General features: G+C 31.7%; 1 protein-coding gene across 1 annotated transcript; it reads left to right on the top strand.

Annotated features, from left to right (window-relative positions):
* Positions 1-13,373: 13,373 nt before the first annotated feature.
* On the top strand, positions 13,374-15,577 carry TRIADDRAFT_28602 (uncharacterized protein; the record flags this gene model as incomplete). The annotated part of the gene is made up of 5 exons (XM_002115035.1): positions 13,374-13,706; positions 14,283-14,649; positions 14,757-14,875; positions 15,157-15,238; positions 15,402-15,577. The coding sequence occupies 5 exons, from the start codon at positions 13,374-13,376 to the stop codon at positions 15,575-15,577; spliced, it is 1,077 nt and encodes a 358-aa protein (XP_002115071.1).
* Positions 15,578-16,535: the final 958 nt, after the last annotated feature.

Here is a 16,535-nt window from a genome sequence, read left to right as displayed (position 1 = left end):
TTTCGATTCAAATTAATTTCTTTCCATATTCAACAATCAATAAATTGAACTAAGATGCTATGAGTTAGTTAAGAGCAAAATAGGAAAAAGAATAGGCATGCATGTACGAGCGTAAACCACTTCTGTGTTGTAAAGTAAAATGAAACAATATGCCCGAAAATAAAGTCTAGTAGGATAACTCGATGGAGAAGGCAGTCATTTTTTCAAAAGTGTAAACATCCCATTTAATAATTAGTTACTTTAACTGGGGCTATAAAAACAATACAGATAGTATAGCCAAAGGGGAATTTTTAGTCTATATGTTAATAGGATTTGGCCTATCGTTAATCATCAACAACCATTGGCATAATATAGAATTTTCTCACCTTTTTCGCTGTTGGTGGTTACGCGAATTTTTAAAGTGTTTCTGGCCATCACTGTGCCTTCTGGTAATGGTAGTAACGGTTTGACTTTGTTCGTTGTCGTCCGTTGGATTAATTTCCGTATCTGAATTACTCATTTTAATATGGCTACTTGTGGTTACTAATTTTCTGCCAATCGATTAAACTAAATAATCATGATATGGTAGGAAAGCGTGTTAAAAATTGAGATCGTACTCAAACAGATTGAAATGGAATAATAGTTGAGATTGCTTATAGTAATCAAACTATTCCCCTAGTGTAGTTTATCCTTGACTTCTTTCTACTATAATTAGGTATAGATGGAATGACAGGTTACAACCTTATAGAGATCGCTTGGCATACGATCAATCAATCAATCATGCAAAGGTTCTGAGTAGTTCAACATGATCGTCTGAAAACATTGTCTACACGACAGCAATTACTACCCATGGCTTTATTTTCAAGAATTAATACAACTTATATTGATCTCTTGTTAGTCTAATTTTTTATTGCCCATGATTATTGGCTATTATGACCGATTTTGTATTCATGAACCAATCGCCATCATTCTCATTATGCATGCAGCCTTACAAAGGAGTTTTCTTCTACTTTGTCATCATCATCATCATAAGTCCACACCCTGAGCTATTTTAAGGCCAACAAAAGGTTTGGAAATATGACTTCATTTACAAGGCGCAATTTTTATATCCAAATATCATGACTTGCTGATGAGCATTCAATCGGATAATATGTTATTGAAGTAAATGATATTCAAGAGAATTGGGGATAGGCAGCATTGAAATCGGATTGTTATTCCCATCGATTATAATTAGTTATCGCGTGATGTCGTGATTGATTATACTTATTGCTACTAGTACTGAACTCGGTAGATGAAACGATTTTCCATGTACAAGATTACAAGAATAATTAAAAATGATCAATGATGTAATTTGGCGGAATGAACAATTTCGTTGACGTATATTTACAGTGTAGCGGTATTTGAAATAAAATGATAGACTTATCAAGGCCAAATTGATTGCAAATTCCTTCCGTTTAAAGATTTGTAATAGAATAATTGTGGATTGCTATAATCATTCGTAAGGTACATCATTTCTAGACTGCTGCAAGATATTCGAATAGACATTGATGATGGAACTGATAGGGCAGTAGAATGTGCTTTTGCCTGATAGAAGTTGAGCATAAAATAAAACATTGATATGGAATGTTCCAATATGATTGCATATTCCTTTCATTTATGGACATATTATAGGGTAATTGATCATTATCATCGGTAGTAGGTGAAAAGATTTTTACATGATATAGGATAGTCATAATATCATTGTTATTGCATGCTCTGACATGGCTGTATTCCCCATCAATTGCAATGTTTGAATATGATGATTGCTTCTTCTATTTATGAAAGTGCGGTAGGATAATTGATCACGATCCTTGAGAGCAGATGAAATGGCTGCTATGAGTAATTCTTTAAAATCATTAACGTTGGCTTGTTTTAACTACATATTAATGTGTAGCCCCCAAATTTACTTAAGATTAAAGTCATAGACTTGCACAAAAATAGTTCAAGTTGTAGCATTGATTGTAAGGTTGCGTAAGCATCTAGTATTTGCTAGACAAACCAACTTTAATATAGTAAAGCAAACTTTTGCAAAAAATTGTAATTCATGTTTTAATAATTTTGAAGATACTTTATCGTATACTGCAAGCTAGATCAGAGGCATAAATACTGAAATAGCATAGTATTGCTCATCGGTTGATCAACATATAATATGGTAATGTACCTCCATCATCGTTGCTCGTAGAAGAAATAGTTTTTAAGTGGCTATGAGATTAATTAAAAATTGTATATGGTTTATTAATTAGGCGATACAGTTGATACTTTCAACAATAACAACTCAGAGTCGTTGTAAACGTGTACTATCGTTAATATCATGAATGAATAAATGAATCTACTGGCATATTTCCAAATAATATGAATACGAGTGATTAATTAAATATCTATCAATAACTATATCATGGTGCGAGAGAATTTTAATTCTTCAAATCGTTCTTTTGTTATACATTTCGCATTTTAAGTTTATTGCAGTATTTTTCTAGCCATTAAACTTCATATAGACAGACAAGACGAGTTTATATATAGTAGGTTTATGCGTATTCGTGTATGGCCTGAAATTACAGTAGTTTCCGAGGTTAGTCATACTTATAAGTAAAACGAGATTCTCTAGGAGCCTTTCAAAGGTATATTGAGACATGCTACATCATTCGTTTTTGACCTTATCACCTGATTAAGCAAGAATGTAAGCATAGAAAGTACAATCCAGTTACTGCATCTAGTGAATAGGGACTCCCATCGATCGTAGGCATAGTGCCATTATATTTCGTCTACGCCCATACTACTTTAAGGATCATTAGAAGAATTATAGCTTACACCGCACCGCCTACAGTAAGTAAATGTTACAGTCACGTAAAACAGAACTATTAAACGGGTTTCAATTGTGTACTGTTGCATATTTCCAATAGATATTACTCAACTTAAGAGTCTTTACATCATCATGTAAATATTTCTAGTATTACATCATTAATTTGGCATTACCCTGAATTCAGTGATCTCAATTTTTATTTGCATAATTCACCACTATTCTAGGAAGTGAAACAAGATGATCATGCCTTTAAAACTGAGTAACATAGCGCTCAGAGATAAAAATAGGAAGGATTTAGATCGCCTTTATGATGATGGATTCAATACAATTGAAGTCTTCTATATTATGCATTTTAATACTTTGATAGAGTTCACTAGGCTGAAGAAGTGATTTTAGATAATAAGATAGTTTTGGATAGCTCTGTAGTTAACTGAATTCAGGAAATAACAACTTAAATTGATCAAGACGTCAGTTAATTGAGTTATGACAAATAAAGAGTATCTACTATTTAGGACGCCACTGGTGAGGTTAATTTAGGCTAATTAATAGTGGAATTATCGATGTGATATCGAAATTACTGCACTTTTAAGAGCTAGTTTAGCTAGAACGGAATTTTTATAAAAGATGCCATACCCGGCAGCTACTTGTGTACCTAAATTCAACGCATTTGAATATAAAGATAGCATTCCAACGTAATAATTTTGGACGGAGATCGATTTATCTCGTAGTAATTCGATTTCATTTTTAGTACTAGTTGTCTAAAAGCTGCTTCAAAAGTATAATTTCAAGGTGCCACAGTGTCAAATACTGTATATACGTAAACAAAAGCCTTTCTTTCAGATTTTTTTACACCTTCCGTATAATCGTCATAAATATAGCAGTTGACATCATTACAGTAAAATTAAATGATATGAGCACCACTGTAGCTTGAGTTATTTTAAGATTCTTTCTGGATTATCATGGAACAATTCTAAAATAAGATAGCCAATAATATTTTGAGGCTATAGTGTTGAACAATAATAGAACTATTAATATTGCTATTATTATCCTCTTGGCATCTTTAAAACGGTTACCACCCTATTTGATTCTTAATTAAAATATTCTGTCTTTATATACTGAAATAGGTGACAGTAGTTCTATTACTACGAGATGGTATATGTACAGTATATTGTGCACTTTTAATGTTTAATTATAATAATATAGTGTTATAAACAAGAGAGTAAGAACAATTTAATGTGATATTTGATGCCTTACTCCTCTTAGTTAGTTTTAAGTAAGACATGCCTAATCCATCATACGACTAAGTGATGGTGTCCTCTCGTGCAAGATTTCTGTCATATCTTTTACTTACTATACAAAGGTATAATCATGAGTCTAGATTAGATTCTTTATAGCCGATGTTACCGTACGATCATATTGAAGCGAAGTGATAGCAGTATAGAAAGGTTCTATAGCACCGACATACGCTGCTCTATCGTACTTTATAAGCTTTAGAAGTAATTTAGTTAACTACTGTATCCGCATTTGAAATATGAATAATGTCAATTAATTTTGATTTAATACTTCATACTTGTCTTATAAAAAGCTCAAACGGTTATGTTAAGAATCATCACAGCAGAAAAACAATTCATTTACACCCACATGTTATATGTTTGCCTATAGTGTAAAATAGAACTAGTCACATCAATGCATTAGTACTTTGTAAGGATAAAATGCCTTTTCAGCCATCACTCTAACTAGAAGAATCTGTATTTGTTGAGTTCTTAAGTTTGATTCTGTTCTGAGGAGTAGCCGAAACATGTATTTTCGATCACAGTATAAATGCGTATACACTTACTGTAATTAATTAAAGCTATTAATTACTGCGTTGACTACTGAAGTTCAGAGCTCTACCCATGGCGTAAATAAAGATAAGATAGAATTATAAACTACTATTTAAGGATGTACGCTAATCTGCTGTACTACTATAAATGATAGTATTTGTCAAATGGATGATACACCTACAGGCTGTATTAAATTTTAAAATTCGTTTTTAATCTGCATACATATATGTATGTATAACATATATACGAATATCCTTACCTGCTGTGGCATATTAGACCTTGATCCAGTGTTGACTACTGTATTTAAGAGTTGTACCTTCTATATTGACGAAACATACAGTTTATTTCTTTGCTAAGGTACGTTATGAAACCACAATTCTATTTAATATTGTAATAGATCATATATTCCATTATAGAATATCATTATATAGATTGTACTAATAATCATAAAAAAATTTCTAAGCTACCGATATGTATAGCACACCTTTACTTTCCGCTCTATATCATACGATAATGCAAGGTATTGGTGTAATAAATCTGTTCTTCCTAATTCTCTAATAATTCTTATCCCAAAAGATTCGGAGCAAAACAGTCTATTAAGAGGTTCTCGTTAACAAATATTTTCAACTGCAGACTATAATCTCAAGTACGAAAAAGGACAAACTCTATTGCGTTACTTTAGCTGCTTATATTCTTAGCTTGTTTACAACCCGAAAACCATAAACAGAAATTACTGAACAACATCTATTAACTTATAGATTCAGTATAAGAACCTAATTCTATGATTACTGCTGTTGCTAACGGAGCTAGAACTGGAACATCCTCTGCACTAACAATATGACCATACTGTACTTGTTATTACTATCGCTATAATTTTGACAATAATATTACAATCTAAACAATAATATATCATTACAGTCGGTCGTTAAGATAGTACTAATGTCTATTCTACAAAGTTTATAATACTGCAAATAATATACTATTCTTGATATTTCAATATTACAGTATTAAAACTCGCCTACTTCTGTGTCATTTTGTACCAAATATCAAATTATATAGACTTAGACAATAGGTTCAGGGACTATAATAAGAATCATAAAAGATTTCAAGTTCATAGGTATGTATCCAGTTTATTTTCCTTTCTATGCTAAATTATACCATAACCCCGTACTGACCGTGATTAAAAATACAAATACGATATAAGCAGCCAAAATACTGTGGATGACGATCTACTGCTACTGATGATATTTTATAGTTATTAATCCTTATATAATATTGCTGTACTACCGTATGCAAACCACATATTAGATAATAGCTATATAGGCTTCATTAATCATTAATATATATTAGTCTTAAGATATGATATGTACATACACTCTTACTTTCTGTGGTATAACATGCCATAACACTGTGTTGGCCATTGCAGATAAAATTATCTGTCGTAAACACACCTATAATGCTATAGATGTAACCTATTCTTGCTAATGGTAATTTTTTTATAATTACTAATCTATGTACTGTATTGCAGTAGCATCTAGACTATAATAAATAACAGCTCCATAGACTGGCTTAATAATTATAAATATATTTGCAATATTTACATGCTGCCAATGTACTCGTACTTTTCTCAGCATTCAGTAATATGCCGTGGCAGAATTGCCGTAGACAGGAATTTAATATACGTACAAACTGCTGCAAGACATTGTTATAGATTCTATACACCTCTTGATAACGGTCTATGATAATCGTTTTTCCATATGTTATTTCCGTATTACAGTACCGCATTTATAAGCCACTATAGACACCGATTCTTTATTCAATATTAACGATCCCAAATACCACGTACATATTCCTAATCTTTTATTAACGCGTATGCATAGATACCATTATATTTTACATTATAGTATATCATACAATGATATAGTATTAACCGTTGAAAATAGAAGTCCTATCTTCTGTTCTATTTACTACTTAATTAACTATAATTCTATTGATTATCATTTATTTTTGATGCTGGTACATTATAACACACCTACTATATTTCTATGATATTATTGTGTCAACTGGGTCTACAGACCAAAGTGGATAAAATTTCTATAGATTATGTTGACAATAGTAGTCGTAGGAAAATTTTGATATATTCTCATACTTTTTATTTTTCACGATACCAATAGATCATGCCATCAAAATTTTTTATTTATCGCAGAAATTATGACTATTCATCTTTTCTTTCGTTAAAAATAGGTCAAAGATATGATACGATTGAATTAGATAAGAATTTAAATGATCGCCTCGTAGAATTATTGATGATATTTTATATGGATAGATCATATAAATGCTAATTAAACAATCGCGTTTTTACTAGTAACGGCTCTAAAATGCAAGTACAGCCTAGATGGTGTAATAATAGTCACGCATAAAATCGATCTATTGATATTCAAATACCAAGTCAATAATAGCTTTTCCGCTCAAGACTAAGATGACATCAATCAAAGACAAAAGTATTGCCTTGATGAGGTTCTAGCCAATTCAAGATCTAAGAGAAGATAATGCAATTTATTCTATTGTAGACCATGCTGGCAATATGTTTACCGATTAAGCATTGAATACCCTTGACTATTATTCCATCCAATCGACAGTCGCCTTGTATGTATACATACATTAGTCGTCAACGTGAAAATTGAATGACTATTCTGCCTTCTATCCAATTTAATTTGAGCTAAAATATACTTTAGCACTTATTTGCTAGATTAAGCCTTTGACGAAAAATTCCTATCGGTGACTTGACTTGGTATAGCTTTCATGTCAAAATAGTTTTTATATGGTAGAGTGGTTGGGCAATCCATTTTATTCATCTTTCAAGAAAACATTGTTTCTTAAGGTAAAATGATGATAATAATAACAACAATAATTTACTGTTCTATTTAGACTGTTGCTATCTTTTCCATCTTGTTAAAAAATTGTCAGCCCGAAACGGTAAGGAGAAGATTATTTTCAAATAATGTTGACTTTTATCTCCAATATTTTTAATTTAAAACGAGTATTTCATCACTATATTGAAATAGAACGAGTAAAATTCTAAGCGATAAGTTAGACAAATCGATATACAAAGCATGTCTACATACGCAACATCGTCTGGTGAGATTGAAATTTCACTTTAACTTTTCTACTTTCAACGTTCAAAGATTACTTTTAGCTAAGCTGTACACATTTAAAAGCCATGGATAATAATGTATTTAATAAAATAGATTAATTGTTTTTCTCTTTCTTTAATTACCTATAACTGGAGTATGAGATACCATGTAGTAGTTGAAAGAGTCGTTGATATTCTAAATCATGAAGAAAGGATCCAGTATCGAGTTGCGATTAGACAGCTTAATTAAATAGTAGAAAACGTGGCTAAATAGTTGTCTTAGGCTAATTTATGATATTCTCTCTTACTTTAAAGCCGTTATGTTCCCAGAGTTATCTTAAATTTGCCTTACTTTCTTAAATGGAAGGCATTAATCAGGGACGATGACAATTTTTTAACGCAGCTTAGCTGGGACAACAGAGGATGTAGTTGTATAATAAAGATGGACTTGATGATTTCTTAATCTACAGCATTCTCCATTGCCCAGCAGGATTATTTTTACTAAATTAACATTCGTTTTTATCCCATTTCCATCGTCAATATTTAGCGATGACTGATTACTGGGATCGTTTTTAAGATAACCAAATTTTGACTAAAACAGATGATTGTGATTTATATTAGGTAATAAAAGGGAAAGGAAAATTGCCATTTTTCAGTCTATATCAGCCTACCTGGCTTAGTATAACCATTTTCTCTAGTTTTTCGAAAGCTTGTTCCATTTTTACTATCTTCAGTATTTTGGCTAAGAATGAAAAAATTGATTTACTTTCGTGCAATTTTGAGCCTACGGGAGATTTAGTAAATATTAGAAAACAGGGCCAGACGTCGGTCATAGTATTTTAATCTACACTGATTCCTCTTACTTGGTATACCCTTTTTTTCTCCAGCTATTGCTTCATTTATCGTTCAATTTTTATTCGTAATTTTGCCTATGAATGAAAATTAAGATTATTTTCCTTATAACTTAGCGTAAAATGCTGATCTTGACAAAGTTGGGGAAAAAGGATAGGGTTAGGGTGATGGCTACATCTCAATTTATATTAGTCTCTTTTCCTGCTGTATCCGTTTCATTAGTATACTTTGTATTTTCGTTCCAATTTAGTCGTAAATCGTTGGCAAAGAGCCAAAGGAATATCGATTTGACCTAATCGATATAAAAATAATGCTTTGGAGATCTGGAAATGAGCTTGATGATGCTCTAAACTATCTTATCTTATTTTTCCTGACATGGAATAGCTATGCTTTAGTCAACACATCAATTTTCCTTTAACTTCTATCTCAATCTTTTGCAATGAATGAAAAAAGAGAGGGTTTCACCGATTTAGTCTTTAATAAGTGAAGGCATGTTGAAAAATGGGAAACGTGATCTGATGATATCTAAGCTGTAGTTTACTCTACAAAGCTTTCTTTTTCACTGGGCGACCATTTTATCGTATTAATATTTCAAATACGCTCTACATTTATTCGGTATCTTTGATCATAAATCAAAAAAGATTTTTCCAGTTTCTATCTAGATTTGGTTGTATTTACACTAGATTATAATTCAATAATTAATCTGTCTATATTTGACAATGTAATATTATAGATTCTAGCAAACTGACTTATGCTTACATCTATCTATGTTTTACTGGTAATGGCTTATCCATCTTTTGAAAAGCAATTTTCATTACTTTACCTTTGGAATCCTTTTTCATCTTCTTACAAAGGCATAATATCGATGTGAATGTGTATTGCAGTATGGAAATAACTCTAGTTAAATCGGGAGATATTATCAATATTGATACCTTACTCGATTCGCCTGAATGATAGGTAATATCAACATTTTTATACGTGAAGAATAGATTATTTATTATCGATCTTCCTATTCCATAGTTGTACTTTGAGTAAAAAATCGAATTTCGATTTTCGAACAGTTTTGTTGACTGTCCTACACGATTTTGCTAATCAATTTATCCGATTACTATCAAAGGCTAGGATTCTAGACTTTATTTTCTAGCATGTCTTATCTAAAATCAGGTATTACAATGCATTGAGCATAACATGATTGGATCTAAACGAATCAATAACAGATTTATAAGTAATTAATTAAAAGGGCTTACCGACTAGGATAATATCTACTACTGAGTAAGAAATAGTATTTAGCAAAAAATTTCGCCATTTATTGAAAGTATAAATTGCATAGGATTCCTCTTTAGATACAGCTGATTAAATTAAATAAAGATGATTGAGACAGAATTAAAAGTTCCAGCATATTTTAAGCACACTCCTAGCACTGATATTACTAAATTACCCATAAATTCCCTTTATTCATCCAGCAAGTATTCTCCATACTTTGCTTATAGATAGAAAATTTTAAACGATATCTGTTGCAATGGGATTAAGGCTGTTGTATTTTATGCGAAACTCCTCCGTTATCGATTAAGACTTGATAAATAGATTTCTCTAGATAGATCTCATTGCAATAAATAAAATCTTCCTTCGATTTCCTATTAGCTATAAATGGGAAATTTAGAAGATGCCATCTATAGATAGGATAAAAGCGGGTGTAACCGAAAGAGAAGTCTAATGAGAATTTTTTCTATCACCAAATAAAGACTACGTATTATTTCACTTTAGAGATCAATAAAAATTTGAAAAGACATAGTATTAATTTAGCTGTATTCAGTAAGTATTTCATTCTGAAAATGTGGTCCTTACCGAAAAGATCGGTATATCATCTATAAACACTCTTTAGTCCTCAATTTTCTCGATGGGAAGTTTGTCAAATAAAGATAATATTAGATTTCCGTTTAGAAGTGGAAAAAATTTCATCCTTATCTATGAGATCAGAATTTATTCTACTAATTCTCTTCATTCAGCTAAGGAAATTTAAATCAGGTTTCATTTCAATCATACACCTTAAGGTCAATATCAAAGTTACTTTCTTCCAAAGCATATACAGCACTGCGATCTTTTAAAGAGTATCCTCAATATTGAATTATTTCAGTGATAAATTTCCTATATTTATTATTCAATGGAAATTGCAGAGCATTTTCATTGAGGATTAAAAATCCAACAAGAACTTCCTGGATATAAAAATTGAAATAGAATGCTCTTCTATGAATGATTTACTCTTTTTAAAAGGGTCAAGACTTTATCCAAGTTCACTAAAATTGAATAAAGTCATTCAAACTAAAAAGAATCCGGACAGTAATCCTTCGCCTACTCTTTGCTGATTCAGTGCGCTTTTATTAATCCTACGCTATAAATAAAGAACATTCATTTCAATCACATCTTCTGTTCAAGGTTTTCATTTCACACCTAGAACAACAAACACATCCTGTCTAAAATCTGTTAAAACTATTATTCATAATTTACGTATCGGGCATCAGTTTTTTTGCTGCTATATGATTGAATATCTTAAACTCTTGCTCGTAGAAACTAAAATCTAAACTATCTGTCATGTATTGACACAACTTTATTAAACTATTAAAGCATCAAAGTACTATCTAACTTATTGCACCCAGCTCCTAGCTGTATACAGAATACAAATCTCCTATATGCTGTTTCTAAATACATGTCATTAATCTATATAATACCATGTTAGGCTACAACTCTATATCTAAATATAATGGTAGTACGGTGTATTAATTAATTAGGCACAAATATACGCGTATATGTCGTATTTAAGTAGAATTCTAGATCCAAGTATGATGTGAATCGCTTTTGCAAAGGTGATTTACAAGTTATTTAGATTGTACTATAGCATAGATATAGTAGCCTAACAATTTTTCGGACTTTTTTCTCCACAAGGGTAATTGGGGCCTCTAAACTGGGGCGTCTAAACTGGATAATACTTTCAGCACGAAAGCATTTAGCTAACTCTTTTATATACGATTAGATTGAATTAAGTTTGCTAAAGCTGTAGTACTACCTTGCATTTATAAACGGAATATAGGCTAATTCTGATATTCCTTAAATTCAAAAGCATTAGGTTATCTGCTACAACGCGTCAAGGAAGAGTTGTAGATCTTTAGCAGTCGTTTTTATATGATATTTTGAAAGATTGAATGTCTTGTTAGCCTATCATTTTGTTAAATGGGAAGACAAGATACAGTTGTAAATTCGTCCTTTCCTTAGAATTATAATCGTATAATAGTATTATTCAGACAGATTCTAATCCATATCTATGTTATACTGCATTAGCTTCTAGGTGTAGCACGCGTTGCATGGCTTTCTTTATCGCTCTTATAGGATTGCGTTTACAAGCATAATATTCTAATGCTCAGTTAGCTATACTATTTAGATTAGAAAGAAGTAATAGATCTTTATTCATCATTCTTATAAGATGGCTGGCAATTACACTTTTTCATAAGCGTTTGTGCAGGCTTGTTCTCATCCAAATCTATGAATACCTGTATACGTGTTCTTAAATTGCCTTGAAATGCCAAAGTGTTATGGAAATCTTCATTCTTGATTCAAACAAAATAATTTTCAGATTCAAAGTTCTTTAATGTCTTGCTAGCCATGCTACATAAAATTAGAAAAAAAGAGTCCATACTTCATCATTTTCACATCATTATCTTTTACTCATCATCGTTACATCATAATATTCTACCATTAAAGGTGTAGATGCTGATTTACATCCAGAATAAGAACATGCTAACTCCTTGTTAGCTTAATTTACCATAGATTGAAATGCTTGTTAGAATCTAACGACCGAACTGTCTATAGGCGGAGGATGAATGTTTCAACACCCTAAGTTCCAGAATATCTACTTACTTGTACCCATTTAGAAATTAAATAAATTATTCTTGAATTATGTAACTTGTGAAATACTGTATGTATTCACGCTAGCCAATACTAGAATTCACTGTAGAAATCTTTTTTAAGCGTGTGCAGTTTTAAATTAAAAGTAATAATTGCTTGAGAAGCATGCTGGAATCGTGACGTGAAGAAAAGCAATTAATCAGTTATCTGTGGGCTAAAGCCAAAAAATTGAGTTCTCATATATCGTTAGCATAGAGACTGGAAATATTGGGAAAGTGGCCCAAGTTAGTGTACCTACACTGGAATTCTTTGCAAATCTTGCCACAAGTGAGAGTTGTGACTACTATATAGTTAATAAAAGAGCTGTCGATCTTTATTTTTTATCCTTAAAATACCACTTGGAATCATTAGGATATAAATGATGCTCTAGTAGGGAAAGGGAAGGAAAAAAGTAGATTTAGCCTTACTCATCATTCTTACAAGGAAATTAAAAGGTGTATCCTTTTTAATAACGTTAGATACTCAATGGAAGTGATGAGAAAAGATTTAGTTTAATTTTTTACAGAAGTACTTATATTACAGTTCTACTTCGGTTTAGTCAGGGTTTAATGCCTGTTTTTATTTCATTGGTCAATTGATTAGCTATCTATCACTATGTTGCCGAATTTATAACGAATTGTGAATCGAGATGAAAATATATGCTATCTTACTCCTTTACCTACTCGAAAAGATGAGCAACGGGCTCATTTTCGGAAATCAATAACGTGTAGTATTAAAATGTTATATTCTTGTTTTACTAATAGGTACACATATAATTTATAGGCATAAAATAATCCGCCGTATCCCGAAAATGCCATTCTTTCGTAAAAGTCAATCTGCAGATCTCAATATTCCCAAATCTGCGACCCAAGAGTCTCAACGGCCATCTTCTGATGATTATGGTTCTAACAGGAGTGCTACTTCTAGTGGCCATAGTCATGGACCACTGACTAGAGACAGTCAAGATTGCCATGATCGACGAGAGCGAGACCTGGCTGCTAGATTAGCTGTTGGTAAGAGGCCAAAGTTAGTTTTTAGTACGCAATTAGCTCATGGTAGTGGTATTGGCAAGGTAGAAGGATTTACAAGCGTTCGGGAGTTGTACAACAAAATTGCTGCTTCTCATGGAATTGACCGCAAAGATGTAAGATATTTTATTTATTTTTAAGCTGTGTTTTACTCTCAGGGCATGAAAAATTTTGATATTTGCTAGACTTCCACTATGAAAGAAATGCGATATAAAATGTTCTGAGCCTTTTGTGCAGTACGGCAGATATTCTTAGAAATAGAGTTAAGAATAACCATTAAGGTAGAGACGATGCAGGAAATAAAGTGGTTTAAATCTGAGACAATCTCTCATCGTACTTGTTGTAAAGGCTTTACCGCTATGAAAAGAAAACTGCCATTACTTGCTTAGTCCTATATTCCTGTAAAATAACTGTATGATCTTACTTTAGGAAGTGAAGTAAGCATTATTTGGCTTGAAACTTACTTTACGTACAATGATGCTTTAGTTATTTTCTTCGTCTTGTGAGAGCTTATCCTCTAGATAAAGACATACATAATCTTTGTAACATCATAGGTATTTTAATTATGAAATATATCATGTAATCGCACATTGGCCGTCGAACTCAGTGTTCTCCACGATTTTACGCTAATACTCTAAAATATTGTCTTCTATATGAATATTTAGATAAATATGACTTAATCTTATCACTAGATTCTATATTGTACGCTCAATACTGCTAAAGTTGACATGGAATCCCTATTAGGAGGACAAATTGGCTTGGAAGATACGATTTATGTTCATGTAAAAGGTAATTACAAGCGTATCTCTTTTCTGAAAGCGTCCCCTGCTATTGGATTAACTATAACCGACAATGGTGATGGCATGGCATTCATTAAGAAAATTAAAGAGGGAAGCCTAGCTCATGCTGCTGGCAGTATTTCACCTGGTGATCATATTCAACGCATTAATGGCGAAAGTATGATCGGAAAAAGGCATTATGATGTCGCAAGGTGTTTAAAGGATTTACATATTGGTCTGGAATTTACATTAGAACTAATAGAACCAAAGCGTGGTTTAGGTAAGCGCCGTTGCTACATATACGTTTACCTTTTTCGTATCATTTGCAGTTATTACTGATGTAGCTTGAATAAGAGTAAAATTACCCTGTTGTTACCAATTTTGTAGGTGCTGTTGCTCCTCGCGGTAGTTCAGGGGCTGGTCAAAGTGCTAAGAATGTCACTAGTGGTAAGGCTACGCTAAGATTAAAAGCGCAAGGTCCTCCTGTAGTAGAACATGTAATAGAAGTAAGTTAAGTAATCCACTTTCCAAACCGTTAACAGAGTTACTTTATATCAAGTTAGCAAATAATAAGTTTCAATCATAAAAGCTACAAACTAATTAATATTGAAACACAAAATGTATCATGAACTTGATCATAGCAACTTACTTACTTAATGTTTCTTTAGTAAATGTAAATATTAACTAATGGTATTGTTTGCCAGTTTAGGATTTTAATTCTACCCTAACAGTTTTGTAGTAATTAATCGCGCTTTTTCATTATATCATTAACGTCTTGTATGATTAGGAAAACTCATGGGAAACTGTAGCAATTATAAAAATTGACGATATCTTGGAAGAATTTATGGGTATTCGGGATCAACAACTAGGTTAGTAGTAAAGGAAAGCGTACTAGCTAGTTAATTACCTGTTAAGATTTAAATTGTCAGGGACGTTGTAGCAGGTGTTGCTAACAAAGTAGCTTTCGCTTTTTCTGAAATTATTAAATTTGATGTCAGGCATTGAATTCAAGTATCTTCTTCATTTTATTAGCTGATACTATTGTAATGCTTGGGAAAGATAAAACCAATCCATCTGAATTTGCTACAGCCTTAGATGAAGATATCTATTTAAAGATGTTCGATTTCCCAGATCATATTATCTTTGATATGTGGGCAGCACTTGGAGATGCCAAAAGTGGCCGATTAAAGTCAAATCGAAATCATTAATATACAATTGATATCTATGGTTTGGATTTAAATTGTGATTTCACAAGCGTATCATAATTCACTAGTTATAAATCACCGTTTGAAGGCAAGATTTACAATAACTAGCTTTACAAACTGTTAACTAGAATGTCGACAGAAAAATACTGCTATTATCAATTTATAGTTAGCACCCTGATCGCTCATAATTAACATGGAAAAAGAATTAGCGATCGTAGTAATTTACTGATTTGATCAATCTAAAGTGGCAAAAATATAGGTTGTTCCATAGTATTATATATCTTTCTTTTTGTAATACATGGACCTTAATTTTTATACCATGTATCATAGGAAACCCATACCATCTAGTCTTGCTATAATAACTATGATGATGAAACACAAATACAGTTTAAAATTATAACCTGAATGCTTGGAATATCCCAAACCTACGGTTAGCTTTTGATATTAAAATGAATGATTTTATCTTGATAAAATAAAATTATACCAATCCCGCCTATTTACGACAGTTTTAGTAATTATATGCATTTATTATACAAAGCACTTAAAGGTTTCGAAGGAATATAAACATGTATTGAATTTAATTTATGAATGTATTGGTTATTCTATCGCGTACTCGAAATAAAAATTGTTACACTCACAGCTACTGAATATTTCATAATTAAGAAATAAAAATTGATGCGAAATGAAGAAAAAATATCCTGATGAAGCTATTGTATCTACAGAAGTAGCATTTTAAAGTGGTTAATTTCATGGCTACAAATTTATAGTCGATCTATGAGATGCACTACTGATGCCTATCGAATGAAGTATGTTCTAGGAAAATATTTTAAAGGGATGATCAGATATTGTTGATTAAAAGATCCTTATATTACCCTCGAATATTCGTATATTTAGCGAATTCGAACCATTACTGTTTATGTATGTCTGCATCTATATCTTTGTATATATATTATTTCTAAGC

Source organism: Trichoplax adhaerens, genomic scaffold (genome assembly GCF_000150275.1).
Source record: "Trichoplax adhaerens TRIADscaffold_9 genomic scaffold, whole genome shotgun sequence".
In the NCBI taxonomy this organism is placed as follows: Eukaryota; Metazoa; Placozoa; class Uniplacotomia; order Trichoplacea; family Trichoplacidae; genus Trichoplax; species Trichoplax adhaerens.
The sequence above is the reverse complement of the archived record's forward strand: the minus strand, read 5'-3'. Positions and strand labels throughout refer to the sequence as shown.